General features: G+C 44.8%; 2 protein-coding genes across 3 annotated transcripts; one reads left to right on the top strand and one right to left on the bottom strand.

The window, feature by feature from the left end:
* Nucleotides 1-3,323: 3,323 nt before the first annotated feature.
* On the top strand, nt 3,324-11,061 carry Uba4 (Ubiquitin-like activating enzyme 4). Of its 2 annotated transcripts, XM_077638005.1 has the most exons (12): nt 3,325-3,549; nt 3,622-3,712; nt 3,890-3,982; nt 4,489-4,609; nt 5,730-5,804; nt 6,626-6,852; nt 7,667-7,729; nt 8,191-8,354; nt 9,200-9,247; nt 9,374-9,473; nt 9,906-9,974; nt 10,751-11,061. In XM_077638005.1, the coding sequence occupies exons 1-12, from the start codon at nt 3,451-3,453 to the stop codon at nt 10,897-10,899; spliced, it is 1,299 nt and encodes a 432-aa protein (XP_077494131.1). In that variant the 5' UTR covers nt 3,325-3,450; the 3' UTR covers nt 10,900-11,061. The 2 variants fall into 2 exon arrangements, with proteins under 2 accessions (XP_077494130.1, XP_077494131.1); XM_077638004.1 differs by having other exon boundaries at nt 3,324-3,712; nt 10,751-11,060.
* Nucleotides 11,062-12,372: 1,311 nt separating this feature from the next.
* LOC144104811 (protein FAM50 homolog) lies at nt 12,373-20,138 on the bottom strand. Its single transcript, XM_077638006.1, has 7 exons — nt 19,999-20,138; nt 18,613-18,871; nt 16,842-16,967; nt 15,872-16,180; nt 14,499-14,627; nt 13,860-13,988; nt 12,373-13,332 (listed from the first exon to the last, which is right to left on the bottom strand). Exons 2-7 carry the CDS (start codon nt 18,829-18,831, stop codon nt 13,114-13,116), a joined length of 1,131 nt encoding a protein of 376 aa, XP_077494132.1. The 5' UTR covers nt 18,832-18,871; nt 19,999-20,138; the 3' UTR covers nt 12,373-13,113.
* Between the last annotated feature and the right edge of the window lie 1,038 nt (nt 20,139-21,176).

The raw sequence follows: 21,176 nt of genomic DNA, 5'->3' as shown, positions 1-21,176 counted from the left end.
CTGTATGCATGCAGGCAGCTGCAGGAAGAGGTTACAAAAAATTTAGCTGCGGTTTAGCTACTGCTGAGCAAGTAGACGCGGCTTGGCTTCTGTAACGCTGTGTTCCGCACACTGGATAGGCAGCGCACCCACCCTGGCATGTGGCAGTTAATGGTTCATCGCAAGAGGTTGGTCACCCATTGAACGCTGCGGCCTATTCTACCGCCCCCTACCGGCTAATCGAAAGGTTAAGTGGTGCGTCACCACGGTGGACCACATGTGGTAAGGCCTATAGCCACACTTGACCTCTGGCTCACTTGAAGGTCAACCGGCAATTCGTTTCAAAAGTGAAATGCGCGAAAGGTTCCAGAAGCGTCGTGAGGGAAGAGGTGAGAGAGAGGGAGGAGAGCGAAAACAATGCAGAGGCAGAGACCGGCGGTCTACTGACCAAGCTGGCGTTTGTCGATGTCGATCTGAGCATTTTCCGCTCGACAGCCGATAGATTCCTGACAAAGCTAAGATTCTGCTCGCATACTGGTTTTCAGGATCTTCCGATTCATTGAGAAAATCGTCAAGGTCAAATGTACGCGCATGGTACTAACTGTTCACTGCATTGGTGAACACTGCACATAAAGGGACCAATAGAGATCCCCCGGGTAGGTGCTCTCACCCACTGTTTTTCTCTTCCTACTGACACTCCTGGCCAAGCTCGCCCAGATACCTCATACCTCATGAAGTAAATCAGCTTGTAATTCAGATGTTCATGACCGCTGCGGGCTGCTTCATCCTCTTTTTCGTTGGCTGCGTTTCCACAGACCTGGAATCCACTGAAATGTAATAGAGTTTCTTGAGAGGCGATGATGTCGAGCGGAAGACGTACTGCTTCCGCTACTGTTCCTGAAGCCGATGAACTCTTTGGGAGGCCAAGACATACACGCAGGCATTTGTTCCGCGCGGCCTCTAGTGACATTTTACTTGTTGGCGATAGTCTGTGAAGAACTGGCAAGAAGGAACGTAATATTCGTTCAACATAGGCTTTTTGAAGAAACATGGAGCTGCAGTGGCAGCCCCGTCGTGCTCCCGCCATGAATCTGAACTTTTGGGATGTTGTGGCAAGTTAACCATCTCACGGAGCATTTTAATCTGGCGAGTCCGAGAGAGAATCCTGTCTATAACAATGTCAAGGAATCGTACGTAACTAATCGGACGTAAGGTAAGGTAACGCCCGTCCTCCTAAGGAAAGCGGGTACCCGGTATTTTTTTTCCTTGCGAAAGCCATGACACTTTTTTTTTCTAGCGAGCGTTGCAGATTTCGTTCAATAACACTCTCTGGAGACGCTCCTCGGTAACGTGGCACTTAATTTGACGCTCTTCAGATGCAGATGTCATCAGCACAAATCGTAATATGTACTCCTCGAGGTAGGCTTCTTGTTATATGTATCAGGCTGATGTTGAACAGGATAGGTTTGAGTACGGCCCCATGAGGTACGCCCGTCTCTACTGCGTGAAACGACGTTGGACGGTTTCGATTACTCATAATAATTTCCCGCTCTATTAAGCAGTTTTCAACCGACTTGTATGATTTCCCTCCGAGACCAATACTGGCCAAGGCTGCGAGTATCATGATGAAAAACAGAGTAAAAAGCAGCCATGATGTCAAGAAAGACAGCTGTCGGGGTGCACATAGCATAGCGATCTTAGACTAAACGAGGGCGATGACATTATCAATCGCTGACGGCTTTCAATGAATCATGTAATGCGCTTGTAGATCATTCTCTCCGTAAGCTTACCTACGTAACTCAGTAGGGTAATGGGCGGGAAAGATGCGTAACTTGTTGGCTGCTTTCCAGCTAGGTTTCAAGACGGGTACACTTTTCGCCAGCTTTCATCCTGTGGGGACCTCGCCAAACATCCAAGAAACATTGTAATAGTCGAGGATGCGGAGGTGTGAGTTACGAGTTAGTTTTGTGGTAGCTTCATAGGTCACTTGGTCACGGCCTGGAGACGTGCGCTTGTTTGACTCGGAGGTAGGGGTAGTCAGTTATCTATCGTGAAGGGTAGGTTCAACGCAAGCGTCGCCGCCTGTGGGGACCCCGGTTGGTCATCTGCAGAGAATGTCGATGGCCTCGATCCCGCTGACAGTAGTCTGCAATATTGGGCCGCCTCGGTGGCTCAGTGGTTATGGCGCTTGGCTGCTGACCCGAAAGACACGAGTTCGATCCCGGCCGCGGCGGTCGAATTTCGATGGAGGCGAAATGCTAGAGGCCCGTGTACTGTGCGATGTCAGTGCACGTTAAGGAACCCCAGGTGGTCGAAAGTTCCTGACGCCTTCACTACGGCGTCTCTCATAGCCTGAGTCGTTTTGGGATGTTAAACCCCCATAAACCCAAGTAGTCTGCTGTTGTGCTTTGGGATAACGTAACAGCAATCTTTATTCTCCTGGGTTACACGTTACACAGGGCCGGCGCTGGCCGTACACACACACAGCACTTGCTGGGCGCGCTCTGCGGCGGTGGCGCCGTCTCGTGCCACGCACTCATACACGCACACACAGGCGCTGGGATGGTGGCGCCATCTCTTGCCACACACTCAATACACATACACAGCATCTGCAATATTCTCACACTGCTCAGAGAGCCGCCGCGGTGGCTCAGTGGTTATAGCGCTCGGCTGCTGACCCGAAAGACGCGGGTTCGATCCCGGCCACGGCGGTCGAATTTCGATGGAGGCGAAATTCTAGAGGCCCGTGTACTGTGTGATGTCAGCGCACGTTAAAGAACTCCAGGTGGTCCATATTTCCAGAGCCCTTCACTACGGCGTCCCTTATAGCCTGAGTCGATTTGGGACGTTAAACCCCCAAAACCAAACCAAACACTGCTCAGAGTACACCTCACTCTACCACGTAACGTGGCCATATGCCAGTACTAGTGTTCCTGTATACAGCATATAAACAACTCTAGCTAGAACCGGGCCACATTCCCATCCCTTCCCTCCAAACCAAAGTTGCTGCCCTCAGCACTGAAGTTCTAGACTAAGGGAAGCACCCATATTCGGAAACTTTCCTCTTTGCTTGAATGTTTTTTTTGCCACCACAACCACCACCTCCTGTTGTCTACCCGCGAGGATTCATTAAATGCACAAAAACTTCGCACAGAACCTATTAGTAAATTTCTGGCAGTTGACAAAAATTTACATCGATAGTTTACCTGCTAAAACATGAACTTCGGGAATAAGAAAACGAAAGTCAGTGCTCGAGTTTGGACTGATTTAAACTGGCGCCAAATAGCGGCGGAAGTGACGGTTAGGTTTGATGGGAACGTTGGGAACGGCGTTGTTTGGGTGTTGCTAGGTTGTCCTACATGTGGTTCCGGTTGACGGTTGCTTGTTTTGCTGTGCCCGGTCGTTTTGACGTACTGCGAATAGTGGTCTGCAGCTGTGCTTTCCGTTGTTGACCTATTAGAAAAGTTTAAAATGGACTCGCATGACTCGGAGGTAGCTGCTCTACGCGCCCAAGTGAAAGCAAAGGATGGGGAGATACAGCGGCTTCGCCAAGCTCTGTCACACCAACAGGTAAGTACATTCGTTCCACTCCACTTTCACGCGACTTTCGCTGATGCTGGCGCGCTTCTTCGCTTGTTCAAGGCTCTGGGAGGTGTGATCGACGCGGCTTTGAGCAGTGACGATGTGTCGCGTTACAGCAGACAGATGCTGCTGCCAGGCTTCGGCGTACAAGGCAAGTTCATCCGAAACTTCTCAACTTACCGAATCGATTTCTTTGGAGTATTGGGAATTCACGATAGGTTTTCATTAGTGCTTCCGCTTAAATTTTATAAAACGCAAGAAAGTGAGCTTTGAATTCCCCGGCGTCGGGATGATGATTTGTCCCAATAACGCAATTTCTTCCGTGCAGGTCAGAAGGCTCTCAAGTCGGCATCCGTGCTAATCGTTGGAGCTGGCGGGTTGGGATGCCCGTGTGCTGCATACCTAGCAGCTGCTGGAGTTGGTATGCCTTTTTATGTAGAATATGCACAAGTGCAGCTGACATGTTGGGTTTGAGCTAGGCAGACGCTGTTGGGTCAGTGTTTTAATATTGGAAGAAAATTAAACCATTCCTCGACGCTAACATGCTGTTGTAACACGGCAATAGAATCCGCAACGTTATGCTGGTGTGCGTAATTAAAAAGCTTGAACCACAAAGTTTGAATGTGATGGATAGACAAGTAGTGCATATCGCTGATAAAATAAGTGCGCCAATCGATTCTAAGTCATACTTCAAGAATGACGTGTAGAGCAGGTGTAACCTGTTTCCAGTAATTTTATGAACGTACAGTATGCAATATTAATTGAAGCCTGAAGCACCAAGTGAAAGCTATAGTTCATAAAAGCATGAACTGCCTGAATGATTTTGATGTGCCTTTGTTAAGGATTGTTTTTCTTTGCGAATGTGTGCTCTGTGTACTGGTTTGCGAATGTTCATTTGTGAGCCACTTTCATTTTGTTTCGTTTCAGGTCGAATAGGAATAATTGATTTTGATGCTGTGGAAACAAGCAACCTCCACCGACAGATTCTCCACTCGGAAGCCAAAGTGGGCTTGTCCAAAGTAGATTCACTCGTGATTGCCCTTCGGCAGTAAGTCCTCTGGAACTTGCCCCTGCCTTCGTGATGCTTCGCCTAAACTGCACATTCAACAGGCTGTGCTGTCATCACCACTCGGGCAAAAAAAATTTGGCATCTCTGTTGCCATGACAATGCTTCCGCTTACTCAAGCAAGCCAGGGACTCTAGAATGAGAAAGGGAATGGTTCACGCCTGCAGTTTTTCTTGATAAGAAGGCGGAGGGAGTAAGGCTGTTGGTCTTCCTGGGCTCCCAGCCACCGATGTTGGCGTAGAGCATAAGGCGTTGCCTTCCACATCTCGGAATGTATCTCTAGAGCCGCTCATAGCAAGCGCTGACATGGTTGTTCCAGATATTGCAAGTTTTTACTTCTGTAAATAATAGAAGAGCGTATGATTCTATCTTCAATAGTTGAGCACCTTGGACGTGATGTATATTCCACAAAACGCAATCGAAATTCCGCCCATTGAAAACGATCGCCGTAGTTAATATTAGGAGTGACGCCACAAGGGCATACGCGATGCAGTGCCATCAAAATTAACTTGTTTGCATTTAGTTCTCACAAATCTCATAAAATTTTCGGAGCTGCCTTCATTTCGAGGGTAGTCGTCACTCGTCTAACAATCAGTGTTTTTCTTGAATGTCCACCTGTACTTTGGGGCCAGTGTGCATGTTGTTCCATTGGGTAAAGCTTGCAGCGCTCACAATGGCACTTGATGCCTTGTGATAAAAATACCGCTGATTCCACTGTACCATTCTTCAGTGATGCTTGATTTTTCTTTTGCTTAAACTTCTCTAGAAGGCAGAGTGGCCTTCAGCTAGGAAGGTTTCTGCATGTGGGAACTTAATTCTGTTTTGTCGTGCTGAAATTTCTGCCATGTTCTTTTATACCCTGGTTTTCTGCTTCACAGCTAAGCATGTGGGAGTGTCTCGGGTGGCTTCTGCCATCACAGACATTGCATTTTTCTGATATCCTGAGATGGTGACAGTAGCACAAAGCTGCTAAAATGACTGCCCTGTATGCGTTTCATTTTTGTAATTTCGTACTCTGCATTTAGCATAGATATGCAACTTAGTGTCATTGCCTGCAATATATGAAGTCCTTAATGCATTTCATGGTTCTTGTATCCCATAGGCTAAACTCTCAGCCGGAATATGTGCAGCACTGTGCGGTTCTTGACAGTTCTAATGCCTTGGATGTCATCGGCAGGTCAGAGCTGCTTATTTATATTTTGTCTACCTCTAGCATTTCTGACTATTGCACTGTTGTTATACTGAAAAATAGAAAATCTGTAATGGAAGCTAAAATGTCTTGACATTTTTGACCCTAAACTTTGTTTGGTGTTTTTCTTTTTTTTTTCTTGTGATGTGAATTTACTATCCGATGAGACGGGATGCCATCAAACCTGAGATTTCAGGAAGGTTACATTGCAGACAACTGGGGCACAACTGTGAAAGATAAAAAACAATATGTACGGAGAGTCTTTAATCTTTAGAGGGGGCTAGTTGGTTATTGTTATTAACATGTGAGTGTGCCAACTTATGGACAAGACATGACTATGTGAAAAAACGCAGAACGCGAAACCACTGTAGTTCTGATCACGTCACTTCTGTGTTCTGTCACGTTGTCTAATCTTGTCCCACAGTTAGCGCACCCTTATGTTAATATATAGAGTCTATATCTATTTGTTGTCTTTGTACTGGTGTTGCTGTACCTTTTAACTTGCTGAAGCCTTTTAATTACTTGTGACATTTGAGCAGATTTGTATTCGTGTTACTTGGTGCATGACATGGTAGTAAAAAAGACATGTCAGTTGCTTGGATGTGATTCTGTTACAAAGAAGGTTGCTCTGTGCTGGGCACAGAGTCATAAATATGTACACTTGTGTTGTGAGCTGTAGAAATTGAGATCTACCTTTGTGAAGCTGCATTCGCTTTCATGCTAGCAGCCGTTTTGAGAAACTTCCCTTCACAGAAGCAAGGCGTGAAATGGAATGCACAACCTGATTTCACAATTCTGTGGTCATTAAGGTACCGAGTGGTGGTCGATGCCAGCGACAACGCAGCCACCAGGTACCTGGTTAACGACGCATGCGTGCGCTTGGGCCGACCGCTGGTGTCGGGCAGCGCACTGCGTTGGGAGGGTCAGCTGACGGTGTATGGGCACGGCGGTGGGCCGTGCTATCGGTGCCTCTTCCCTCAGCCACCACCCACCACCACGGTCACCAACTGCTCGGAAGGAGGTGTCGCTGGCATGGGCACGTATCTACCCGTCTTCGCTGGGCACACTTTAGTAGAGAACATAGGAGGCACCCCATTCTTTGTTTTCTTTTTTCTGTGCACTGAAACAAAGCTCCCACTTTGCAGCTTAAGAAAGCTTCTTATGGGAAGTGGTGTAGCTGGAATTTTAGGGGGAAGAGTTAAGAGAAAAAGAAGATATGCCATTTATGTTGGGTAAGCCATGTTTCAGGCTATAGGAGTTGGACTGACAGGAATGTGTGGCATGTTTGCAGAGAATGAATGAATGTAGTGAGTGCCTGTCTGAACTTTGTTTGTGTAAGCTTCTTTTCAATATTCTGCAGTGCATCATTGCCTTTGAACCTGTTAAGTTGCTACCAAATTTAATTCTAGTCACATAATAGAATAAATATAGACTACTCTGACGCATAGTACATTCAGAATCGACATGTAGCTGGTGCTGAGCTGTGTGGCCATACCTGTGAAAGGTCTTTGTATTCTTAGGCTTTATAGGTGTAGCGTGCTCTGTGAAATTCAGAAGGAAAACATTGGATGAGGAATGTGATATTTAAGGTCCATGCAATATTGACATGACAGTGCTTTTTTTCTTGGAATAAAAAGTCCTGTCTGACCAGACTTTACTACTGTGAGCTAGGTGCTAGACAAAACTGAAGAGGAAGTTTGTTTAGGTGCATGTTCAGTAAAAGAACATCATGTCGAAAATGCTGATTATGTACGGTGGCCTTGAATACTTGCTGAAAAAAATACAGTAGCCCTGAGTTCCAACTTTTTTCTTTCGCCTCAAGCTTGGAACTTTCTGTATTTTCTGCCTAGTTCCGGGTGTCATTGGCTGCATGCAAGCACTGGAAGTGGTGAAAATCCTGACTGGCTATGGAGGTAAGTTCCTCTGTGAAATGATGCTTAACCGCCCCAATTTTGTATCCTACTGTGGCATTCTGTTGCTCAGCATGAGGTTGCGGGTTTGATTCCCAGGCATATCAGCCAGAATTCAGTAACACTCGTATGCCTATGTTTTAGCGCACATTGGGGCTCATTAGTCTGCTGGAGCCCTGCTCTAGAGAACTTGCAGCCTTGCTTCGGCATGCAGAAGCTCACTAAAAATTTACTGTCCCAGTGAGACCAAGTCATTTCATTTCAGTTTGTCAGTTTTGTTAAGTGCATAGAATTTGAATGTTGCTATTGCTCTTGAGTTCAGTAGCATGTTTCATGAGCAGAATTTAAAGTGTTTATCTTGCGAATGCATTGGGTCTGCTCGGTGTTCCTTTAAAGCAGCCCATGAACAAATTTATAATGCAAGCCCTTACAATAAAAGAGGAAATAATATATGTATGTTGCAGAGGTCTGTTCTGGAAAGTTGCTCTTGTTCGACGGCACCGATGCCAGGTGGCGACAGGTGGCACTGAGGGGAAAGCTGCCTGACTGTCCCGTCTGTTCCAACCCGTCCGCAGAGGCTACGCTACAGGACTACGCTGCCTGGTGTGGGATGGGGCCAGCAAATAAGGTAATAAGTGATTCTTATCTGCTGAAGGTATCCATTTGCAATGCAGGCTTACGAACTACTCTTAATCCAGCAACACATGCAGAGATCTCGTGTTATAATGCTCATGGCAAATTTTCAAGTTAGCAGCAGCCTTGATGTAGGGAATGAGCAGCTTACCTTGTTGACATTTAAATGAAAGCTAGCATCCATAGCAGTGAAGTCCTGGAAGACAAGCTGCAAGAAAGCACGGTGATACAAAACACACTGAAGGGAAGCATGATGGCGGCTTGTGATGCAAGTTGATGCACTTTGAAGAAAATTGGCACTGGGGCAAAAATGATGCTCTTGTGAATTAGACATGATGCTCTTTATAATAAACAGGGAAACAGTTAAAAGCACCAGACACAGAAAAAAAAAAAAATTAGACAATCGTGAATACTTGTGTTTGTCACCACCTTTTAATGTCCTGTGTTTTGTGTTATGTTTGTGTTTATAATGAGATCTGATCTGCAAAAAGCAGTACATGTGATACGCCTTGCGAATATGCTGGTCAGTATGGACCTCAGGCAGTGTTGAACACTGAATTCCTGCACCGGGTTGACTGTCGTGTCACCGACCTGCTCAGGTTGGTCATAAATGCTCTTATTGTTGGAGCTTTTGAAAGGAGACATGTTGAATGTATCGAAACTGCATCTGTCTTAGTTGTCGGCTGCAGCTCCACAGCTGATCGGATGAAGCAGTCACAAGTGCAAAACGTTTGTGCTGTCATGTGCAATAAGCAGGGCACTTTTCAATGTGTTTGACATCACATGCTGTGTCTTTACCAATGGTTGCATATTTTTACTTGGTGCATTTTTTTTTCCAAGTGTTGCGGCATTTCTGTGCTACCCAAGGAGCTGCGCATTTCATGTCAGGCAAGTTAATTTTTATGCCCTGCTCTCAACTCTTTCGAGGAGCTGTCACTTTTTCCCTCTTTAATGTTGCCTGTAGCGGTTGACTACACAGTAATGGCAACTTTCCGACATGCTGATTTCTTTCAGGACCTGAAGGATCGGCTTCTGCGCAAGCAGCCAGGCTGTCTTTTGCTGGACGTCCGACCCGAGTGCCAGTTTGAGATGTGCCACTTGCCTGGCAGTATCAGTATCCTTTGTCTGTTCTTTTCACATCACATCTTGTTTGAATCCTTAGGCCCCTGAGCACAAGCATGTCACATCACCATTTCAAGTATTCAAGCCCATCTTGAAAGCTAGTGGTCAGCACAAGATCTTTGAAAGGGAGCTAAAACTTATGTTCGTTGTGTAAGCAGCTGCCTTGAAACAGGGAAACTTGCAATGGTTGCATTGTCATTGTTCATTTCGAGAAGGTCCTCACTCCTTAATGTCTATATCACTACAAACTGTGGAGGAATAGCTACTCAGGGCTGCTTTGATGCTAGATGATAGCATAACTCTACGTTGGAAAGCTACACTATGTTGTGTTGTTGAAGTGTGTCTGGTTTGTGGCCTATGTGCTCCAGGGAAAATCTTCTGCACTTGCGAATGCTAGGCTTTCGTTGACTGTGCTGCTGTCCAGATGTTCCATTTGAAGAACTGGATAATGAGCTGAGTTCACTGGAGGGAAGGATAGCAGACGCTGCAGAAGGTAAGGGCACCCTTGTCATGTCCTATTATGAAGTGGCCATGATGCTAAATTACATGCAAATACTGTAGAGTTGCCGACCAGGTGAGGTATAATTTGGAAATCTCTGTATACTAATTCTAATGAATTTTCAATGTCTTTAACATCCAGGGAGGCATTCTTCATGTGTACCATTGTGGTCACAAGTTTCATTGGGGGCAGGGCGCTTTACTTCACCACAGGGCGTTCATGTCAACTGTGCAGCATCTGCTGTCCGCATCCAGCTTGCCAATATTGAATCCACTGCTGGACAGCTCAGTGTTGTTTCTTTCACTAAATAGTTGTGCAAGCATAGGATAATCATAGCAGTGGATTATTTGACAAAAAGAAGTGGGGTGCCAGCTCAGAAACCGCTGGGTAGAGTAGGTATAGAGAAGTAGGCTATTTACATACAGTAAAACACATACACATACAAAACACCAGTAGCAAGAGTTAACGAATGCATTTTGAGTGCCCTATCACTGTTCAGTACACAGTAGTTCACTGCTAAAATATATGCATGATATAAATTGCAACTAAGTTTTCCATCTCCCTTGTTAAATTCCAGACTCGTGACAGTATGTATACTAGCTAGAACAAGTGTGTATGTATATATACCATGTGTATTCACCGTATGTGTGCCCTGTCAGAGTTCCTTCTTTCTGCCTCGTGTTTTGTTGGTACGCAGAATTAATGTTTGTTTTGTTGGATGATGATGATGGATGGGTACAAGCTGCCCGGTGGCCAACCTGCTTTTGCAGTGGTGGTCATCTGCCGTCGCGGCAACGACTCCCAGCTTGCGGTCGAAAAGCTGAGGCAGGCTTGGAAGCAGGCGGTCAAGGTGTGCGACGTGCGAGGCGGCCTGGAGGCCTGGACCAAGACTGTGGACCCCAGCTTTCCTTCCTACTGAACCCGTGCTCTCTGTGCATGAAGGAGCAGGGACATGGCAAATGGAATGCTGCACTAGTCTGGAGCAGGTTTGCCGATTTTTTAATGGTTCGACACCGTACACACTTGCGTAATGAATGCATCCTCTATTTTTGTTGTTGAAGTATATAAATATTTTGATAGTACGTTACTCTGTGTAATGAATGTGTGCCCCAACCTTTCATAAACTTTTGGGGTAAAAAAAAAGTGCGTTCATTATGTGAGTAAGTACAGCACATGAAAAAATAAAACAAGGAAATATCTCCACCTCTATATTTGCACAGAACCTTTTGGGGTTACATAAAATGATGCATTTCTGGACTGATGCGATGCGCTGCTCACGATCAAATCATTTGTGGCAAAATTTGAAGGGGCGGTGGTCTTGACTGTAGGCTTGAGGCCCTTGCAATTGTGCATTGCATTTTTCAAGCTTGTGAAAACTTGTGAGAGCTCTTTGCAGCACAGCATAATGCATGTTATTATTGTAAGTGTAGATTTTTATGTGCATTTTCACATTTTAGAATTCAGAACTACAGTAAATAAAAAGATGGAATGTTGCTACCAGCATTACTTTCTGGCGCATGATAGCCTTAGATGATTATGCGCCACTAAACCAAATACAACATTATTTTGAGACTGCTTGCTTGTTGTCTCCATTTTCCGATACAATTTCAAATTTATGTATCTTGAAAAACCTTGCTTCCAACTCTTGGCGTACAAAATATGTTGTTTGCCAATAATTTTGTTTGACAAGAACAGGTTGCTAGAAGTCGTAGAGTTCTTCGAAGGCTAGACTTTGCATCATGTATTTGTCTCTCATAGACTTTCAGCAGGCCATGATATAAATACACTGCTCATAACTCCCGTTATCTCTGAAAGTTGCATTGTTAAACCAACTATACTGCATTTTAGGTCTAGCGTGCAGTGCGGTAAATGCTGAGCAGGTTGCATGCCTGTAGAAATGGCATTTCTGCTTGCTCTAATTCAGTGTAGTTTAAAGTAGCTTACTTTTAAATGATGCCGAGCTTTTTTTTCTTTACTTGATTGTGGCCAGCATGAATAGGTGGACCAAATTGGTCAGACTTGCAAGCCAATTATGAAATGGAGCACTGCACTTTGGAACTTTCGCTCTTAATTTTCAATTAGTTTTCATAAAGATGGCACCAGCCTAAACAAAAAAGAATTGAATCTCTTTTTGGCCAAGGTAGCAATGTGTCGTGCAATATCAATGCATCTTAGAACTACCTCTGTTGAACACCACAAAGTTGTTGAAGGAAACCTGAGCCACTCATTAAACGTGGCGCATTTAGGAAAAATTCTTTTTGGGCAACACCGCTTACAAGGACCTACAGCTTCCCAGATATTTCCCGTGATGCACTGAAGTGTCCTTTTGTAACCAAAGCTGCTGCTACACGGGCTAACAAAGTCACCCGACAGTCAGTAAAGAAACACAAATGATGCAGTAATGATGATGCTTCTTTATTTACAATGATCTCACAGTATTGTGGGAGGAACAACTGCTTTGCAAACAAACATTCGGAGACCAGTCAGGCTGCCAGGTTCACGATATGATACGAAAATCGCCAGGAGGTTACAGTAAATGTTCTGTTTTCGCAAGCAAAGTAGACGTTTTGATGCAGAGCAATATTACTTCTGAACTGTGCAGGCAAGCCCAAATTGTTACAATCCATATTTTTTCAGCATTGTAAGTTCCCTGTATACTAGTTACGTGCACGGGCATTTTAAGCTTCAAAAGTAATACATAAGCAGCAATCCGTAAATAGCACTTTATTGTACAGGTACCATGTCCTAACTCAGCACTTGATGAACACAGAGCCATTTCCTGATGCACAAACCCAGCTGCTTCTTGGCATCTGGTGTAAGCATGAGGAATGTACTCCTGCATACCATGCACCCCCACGTTGTGAAGGACAGTGCAGCACTGTCGCTGCACAAGAGCCAACACTCACAGTGCTACAATGAGAATAGCTCCAGCTCATTGACAGAACATTTGAGTGCCAGCAATGGCTTTGCAACATCCACGATGTGCTTGCATGCTTTTCATGCGCACTGTCTCGGACAGCCCACAGCATGAAAATTCCTCGTGGTTTCTTTCAGGCGCCCTTTAACCGGTTGGGCTTTTCCTCTTAGCACAATTTTTGCTCCTACGGTACAATAGCAAGCCGGTAGGACCGGTCTACTTCTTTTTGTCGGATACTGTGTAACGTTCGTACGAGCGGGCGGGATCATACGGTTCCCACCGGGAGGCTGGAAAAATGTGCTTGTTGCGCTCGTACCACGAGCGTAGAAGGACTTTGCCCGCATGCGATTCTTCTTTCTCGACGGAGGCATCGTTGGTCAACCGGACGTCTTCCCTCACATCATAGGCAAATAGGGGACCACTCTTGCCACGGGCCTGCACGAGAGAGAGCATGCACTCCGTAAATGGCGATAAACCTATTACGTAAGTGAAGCTCAAATAAAAAACGAATATTCTTGTACAGGATGAAGAAGTGGGAGCGTTAGTTATGTCGCTATATCTGATGCATGACTCACTTTCGCCAAAAAATTAGCTTTGAACCATGCTCTTGAAACAGAAAGAAAATTATTATAAAGTTTCCCAAAGCACTGTAGCTGATGTGGGATTTTAGAACGCCAACCTTCGACTGGAATTAAAACCCAAAATGATTAGTGTTCCAGACAGAAGCATGTGGAATAGCACGTAAATAAACATCTCTTTTAACCTGCTGACACTGGGATTTAACCATAGTGCCAGTTCAATAGGTGAGGCCCTATTATGGCTGATTTAAATACTAAACATTTTGCTGCTCAACTGCCACCACCTGTACACATAATATAATTCTTAATTGCACACTGGTGAATTATGAAGTTCAGAGGCTACTTGCGCTATCATTTCTTTTCAAACCAGGGCACACCACCTACCTTTGTGACAATGAAGTCGTAGAATGTGTAGTGGTGGGGGATTATCAGGTCCTCTTTCACGTACATCAGCTGGTCTGCTGTGACCGCCCTCAGTTCATAGAATTCCTTCCGCAGGAGCTCCAGGCATTTCTGAAAGTGACACAGCACATAGGAAGGTTGCTCACTACAGTTAGATTTCCTTTAATGTCTTTGGAAATGAAAAAAAAAATATCAAATCTGCCTCATGCACTAAAAGCCAAAGGTCAAGGGGGCACCATGCATTGCGACTCTTAACTATCAATGAGCATATCTAACTTGGTAAGCCCGCTGCTATACCACTAGTAAATGGCCATTATGCATCTGGCTGAACCGGACAGCTCACAAGCACAGGCATCACTGACATCACTTTGTTTAAGCAAAGAGGCATTATGAAATGGACTGTTCCTTTACTGTAGTTTTAAATAATGTGAGCTGTACTGTGGTCATCACAGCAGCTATGTTCAATAACTGCAGTCAGGAACTCAGGGTTTTCAGATTTTTTTTTGCCCTACACTTGCTGGAGTGCTTGTGACAATTTTAAACAAAGGTTGATGTAAAGTTGTTCTGGCAACATGAAAATGCTCTTTGTTAGAGATTTTTGTCTCGGCAGCCTGCACTGACCTGCAGGAACTGGTAGATGCTGTTGCCCTTCTTCATGCGCACCACTTTCCGGTGGCCCGAGCCGTCCCAGTAGCTGAAGGTAATCTCGATGTCTTCGTTCTTGAGCTGCTGCTGCTTCTGCACCCACTCCTGCAAACAGCACGACGTTCGAGTGTCAATTTCTAGTGGTACAGCACTTCACAACATTTGGACCCACGATTTGAAGTTTGAAGGGGCTTCAGCTATTTATTTAACCTACCAATCTGTGAGTGCTGAACAGGTATACAGTCAAAACTTGTCACAGCGAACAGGTCAAAACAGCTTGACCCTGCCAAGATTCGTAACACAAAAGTTCGTCAAAAGTGCATGCAAAAGCAACGCAAGCGGATGGACTGCAAACCTGGCGATCCTTAATAAAGAAACGGGGATACCTTTTCCGAAGCTTTAGTGCCGTTTCGAAAGCGCTTGCAGCGATTCCAGAGGCCGCAAGAAAAAAAAAAAAAAAACGAGCACTAGATATGTTGGCTTCTCTGCATAGTAGTGCCAGCATGCAAAGATGGCAGGCCAAGCGCTAGCTGGGGTGGCTGCCTGCATTACAGCTGTGTCACGTGGAAAATGGTACGTCAGAAAGAAAGCTACCGCCGTTTTCACTGCCTCCATGTCAGCCGGCATTAGTGCAGGATGGTTACCACATGGCTACAACCATCCATGCCGCTGCATCTTCCATGGCACAATTGGTGAATGCGAGATAAAAATGCGAACCTTGGCACGAATGCTTGCTGCAACACCACTGGTCACTTGTGCAGTGCGGCGAAGCTAGCCCACCGCACAAGCACAGCTTGGCGGTGGAGAGTTCGTTATATCTGTTTTATAACAAACCGCATCCAATATATAAAGTAACAAATTGCATGTGCTTGTTAAAAATACTTAGGAAGAATTCGATATTCGATATAATTCGTAATATTCGTGCTTTTATATCTAGGTTCGAGGCATGATTTTAGACACAAAAACAAAGTCCAGGAATACTAAAAATAAAAAATGTAATTGCACCCCGTTTTTATTAAAAAAAGTAAGTACATGTCATGCTGATTTCTCTTGAAAAGAGGCATATGAACTCTGGCAAAAATTTGCTGATTAAACGGCAGCTATGGACAGATTCTGAGGAAGGCATTACTATAGATACAACTCAAGATAGAAGAGACAAATGACTCCCAAGAGTTTGTTAGCAGGTGCAAATTAGTTGACGATCATGTCACGATAAGATTCACATTGTTGGCCGGAGGGCCTCCTTTGAGGGGCATCAGCCACTTCCTGAGTTGTATCCAAATACAGCAGAGATGGTGGAGGCAACCAAAACTTATGCAAGTGCCGTGCTCAATTAAGGCCATACGCACCATGCGCAGCTCCTCTCTGATGCGCTTCTCATCCTCTTCCCGCTCCCTGTCCGGCAAGAAACTGGTGTCTACGTCCGGGTTCTTGCCCAATTTGCGCTTCACAGGCGGCTCGTAGTCGACCCCGTCTTCTTCTCTGTCTTGTCCGTTCACCTCCTCGTTTTCCTCCGACCCTTCTTCCTCTTCTTCTATCTCTTTTTCTTCCACTTCTTCTTTCTCTTCTTTTTCGTTCACTTCTTCTTTCTCTTCTTTTTCTTCGTCTTCTTCTTCTTCCTCCTCATCGTCCTCCAACTTGAACGACAGGGCTGCAATCTGGAGGAGAAAGCAAGAGAGGCTCATATACCTATATGCGACACAAACTTTCTGGACTGTCATTAAAATGCACTGCGCTGACCAAAACTTGAGTGCAATGATGTTTCTGCTTGCATGTGGGAGCTACAGCACCCTTGGCTGGTGCACAAAATCACATGCTGCTTATCCTCCAAATCGCAGGGGCTACTACAAAACTAATGATTCCATTATACACTGTTACAAAGCTGAAGGTTTTTCCTCAGAAGCACATGGGCTGCTCTAAATAGCTGATTTACTGGTGCGACCTTTTCTTTTCTCTATCATGGCTGAGATAACATGTTTTGCTGACTAATCCAGTGCTAGACTGCGTGCTCTGTTCGTAGGTTGAGAGCAACCTTCTTTGAGTATACCAGTGAAATGTGCCATGGCATGGAACTGGCCAGACAAATGTGTTCTCACTTGCAGAGCAAGAAAAAGTTGCTTCAAATTTCCCAATATAGTTTACCGTTAGAAACACTGGTCAGTGCTACTTTGAATTTCCATTGGGATGGATAAAAGACAATGCTATCATTTTGAACAAATGATTTAGACAGGACTGCCAAAACCTGCGCTTCCCAGGTCATGTTTTACCAGTGCAGTAAAGGGCCTTTTTGAAGGAGATAAAATGTCTCTTAGCACTTGCCTGCCTTCTCTGTCTCTCTTGCTGTTCACGCTTCTTCTGAATCTCGCGTTGCCGCTGAAGCTCACGCTCTTGCTGCCGCTGTGCCAGCTGGCGCTCGCGTTCCTTCACTACATCCTCTTGCTTAGCCTGGAAAGACAACAAAAGGCACAGAGATGTCAGTTCCAGCATTATTACATGTTTGGCCAGAAAGTTACTGTGCATGAACATTCTAGTCAAAGTCCATGCTCAGCAAGATCATCCTTCCTTTCAAAACAGCGCGAAAGATAATTGTTTAAAGGAACCGACAAGCGACAAAAACACATCACGCGATTAAGTTGGAAATGAAAACATCTCTCATAGTAGAAGAATCGAGCATTCCAATACTGGTGAAGTGAGGATTTATAGCTTTAATGTTGCACTGAAAATCACATTAATCAAGCGAAGGCTACGTTCTGCAGTGAAGCTTTACCATTATTGGTGTACGCTATCATGCGACCAAATCACAGCAATATATGACTCTTATTGTGTTCTTTTTTATTTTTTATTATTGTGGAAATGTGCCTTCGGCATAAGAGGGTTATAGGCACATGTCCAAGCCAGTGTCTGCTATGAATGCCAACAAGGCCCGGTATTGGGGCCGATGGGACCAGACTCGAGTGTCCGGTGGTCGGCTGGGGTGGTAACCCTGAATGCCGAGGTGCCTCTTGCATGCCTCCCGAAGTCCGGTGCAAGTTAGCATAAAGTGAGGTAACGTCACCTCTGTAGCAGAAGCAGGGCAGAAGGGACAGTTCAGAAGCTGGGCCTGTGATTTGGGGGTATTGTGATAAATGGATGTTTTTCTTCTTTTAAACATGCTATATCTTATTACCGGCCATGCTCTGTTGCATCTTACTCATCTTTCACTTCATAGTTTTTATGCCCTGAGGCAGTAAACATCGCTTAAAAAAAGAAAGTGCACCCTTCGCATCACAGAGCTGAAGTATACTTTGAGTAGTTGTTACTACATGGCGTTTTAGTGTTTTCCATTTGTTGGTCACAGTGGTAGCATGCTTCACTAAAGTCTTCATCAACAAGATGTGCCAGTGTAACGCAATGTAGTAGGTCTGCACACTGAAATGCAAGCTAATGCTACACCACATGTGAATTGTCTAATTACGGTCTTCCTGCTGAGGCCATTTAATTTTTGTTCCTTACTGTTGCTGCTGTGCAGCTGCCACTGCGCTCACTGATCATTGTTTCCAGCACAATGATCAATGTACATAAAAATGAGAGCATCCATTGATCGAAAAATTCTTTGTAAAAATTTCCTGCACCATTTCTAATGGACCTGTTGCAGAATTCGGCGCTTTGCACACCAAGGTTTCCATTTTGCCAAATAAATTTGGGTCCTTAAAATTCAATCGTCAGTTCGTTTTACATTTTGCAACAGACTGAATTTTTTAAGCACATCTGTTAAATATAATTATGAAGAGGTGTGTACCTGGTCTACTACACAACATTGTACTTATGTTCCATTTGGAACATAACAAGTGAAACTTGCTAGAGTGATGATACACCTGAAATATTATCAACATAAGATATATCACACAGTTCTTTTCAGATCTTACCGTCCCTGTCCACTACACGTAAGAATACCGTCCCTCCCACCGATAAAGTGTTACCATACGAGTTATGTTATTCATGCACTTGGAAAGTGCAGTGGATACTTATGTGCACACATGCACCCCCCACGTCTGCACAGCGGCTCCCAGATGCACTAATGCCTTTGAGAAACCAGTACTCCCTAACACACCTTCATCTCGTCAAGGGTGACAAGACCAATGGTGCTCGACTTGAGCTGCTGCTCGACTGCATCATAGTGGGCTGCAAACTTGTTCTCCATGGTCGACAGCTTCAGCTCTTCCTCAATCCTCTTCTTCCGCAGCTCCAGCTCTTCCAGCGCCTTCTCACGCTTCTTCTTGAGGTGCATGGCCCTGCCAGCCTCGCTGGCGGCCCCCTTGTACATGGCCATGGCTGCGGCTCACTTCGTAAATCCGCACCTGGTAACAAATCTGAGGACAAACGAAAAATGAACATAAGATAACTTTTTTTTCGGTGCAAATAAACATCCCACAGAACACAGCCATACACAGTGAGCAAAAAAAATCGATTCGAACATCCTGAAACACAACTGGCAACAGTGCTTGAGAAAAAGGATGAATGAAACAGGTTGAGAAACACATCACACTTTTCTACAAGTCCCCTTCTGTAGTTCTTTGTTGTCGTCTTTTTCCATTTTTGCATTTGACAGTGAGCCAACTGGCTTGGTAATCTGTAATCTCACTCCCAAGAAACTGCCATACCATTCCTGTTTCCATTTTTATTTCCTTCCCACTCAAAAGGTGACCTTTCTCAATTGTGAATAAGTGACAATGTTAGGTGTAATCCACTTAACGTGGATATGTGGCCTGTTGGGGCCACATATCGCTAAATAAGTGAGCCCTTCACATGCCGCACAATTAGTATACTGCCCGGGCAACATTATTTTTGTAACGCAGGGTGAACGGCGGAGTTGATATGACATACCACGACGACTCTGAAAGATTTCCACATGTAGCTGTCGCTGTAAAACAATCGCGGCAGTTAAACACTATTCGTTTCAGTTTGTTTCCAACCCTCTGACTGGCTAACATTTTCCAGGTGTTTGGCGCAGCCTACAGCCCTTTTCGGAGCTTTCGATTTAGTTGTTGCAAGTGCAAGAGAAATCTCTCGAAAGCTCCCGATCAGCTGCAATAATTGGTTTCGTATACAAGACAAAGATCCGTCTTGCGTTATTTCCACTTCACAATGGCACACTCGCGCTTCACAAGCACTCCCAAATTTATCGACGAATCACCTCCGTTTGCTGTAGTGAAAAACGACCTCGGATGTTGCAAAATTTTGCATCTGATCACCGGGCTTCGTCGGGCCAAGAAACCATTAACTACCAGGCGCACATCTCCTGTAATGACTGAAACATCTGTCTCACAAATAGGCTGGTTGATGACGAAACTTTTCAACTGCACGCGATTTGTTTGAAATGAACAGGCCAGTCGAGACACTAGCAAACATCGAGTCGCTTTACAGAAGCTGACTGGTTGGCATCGGGAAGCAGTCGCCATGTGCGCAATCACAAGCTGTAATGCGACGATACGCTCACCTATTAAGTAAGAACGAACAACAGAGAAGTCCGCTGCCTCGGTCAACACGAAATACGGGCCTTAGCACTGCAAAGACACAACACAACTAGCACCGCACACCCGCAACACAACATCCACAAACCACGCTACTCTACTAATGTCGCTATCTAGACATTTTAAATGTGTATATCCATTAGCGTGGTAGCTAGCGCCAATATGCAAAGCGGGGAGTTTTAGTACTAAATTAAAGAATCTTGATGCTAACATGTACAAGAGTGAGCTAGTGTTAACTTCACTAAAATTTGTTGGCCTCCAATTTGCATTAGTAAAAGAAGCGCCTGAAAGAAAATTTTTAAATTGTGTTTCATTCGCACAATAATTTATTTCCTACTTCAATGTGATAGCAGTAGGGAGGGTAGCTAGCGCTGAAGCTTATTAGCGAGACAATGTGGCACTATAATTACGCGGCAAAACTCTATGCAAAACAAACACCACTGTATTTTAACATCTAAAATTACTATACGTTAACATAAAAGCAGCTTAAGTATTTAGTGGTTGAATTCATATGTTGCAATTTGTTTAACTTTATTATACATAGAGCAACGCTAAAAACTATGCACATGGATGACTATACATAAAGATGATGTATCGAGGTCTGCACGCATAAGTATAACTGCTAGCGCCAGTATATTAAGTGGTGGAAGGTCGCACTAAATTATAAAACCTTGAAAACCAAGCCGAATAACGTTACTCCCCTCATGACTCGCCTGAAGTGTCAGAACTTGCTACAAAAGTGCAACAAGCTTCACTGTGCTTAAGGGAGCTGAAATTCTAATAACAAAAGAAACGCCTCAAACGAAATGACCTTTAAAATCGATGTGTTAAATACCCGCCGCGGTGGCTCAGTGGTTAGGGCGCTCGACTACTGATCCGGAGTTCCCGGGTTCGAACCCGACCGCGGCGGCTGCGTTTTTATGGAGGAAAAACGCTAAGGCGCCCGTGTGCTGTGCGATGTCAGTGCACGCTAAAGATCCCCAGGTGGTCGAAATTATTCCGGAGCCCTCCACTACGGCACCTATTTCTCTCTTTCTTCTTTCACTCCCTCCTTTATCCCTTCCCTTGCGGCGCGGTTCAGGTGTCCAACGATATATGAGACAGATACTGCGCCATTTCCTTTCCACCAAAAACCAATTATTAT

The sequence above is a fragment of the Amblyomma americanum genome, chromosome 9, assembly GCF_052857255.1.
Source record: "Amblyomma americanum isolate KBUSLIRL-KWMA chromosome 9, ASM5285725v1, whole genome shotgun sequence".
In the NCBI taxonomy this organism is placed as follows: Eukaryota; Metazoa; Arthropoda; class Arachnida; order Ixodida; family Ixodidae; genus Amblyomma; species Amblyomma americanum.
Note: the sequence above shows the minus strand (reverse complement) of the source record. Positions and strands in the feature narration are given on the sequence as shown.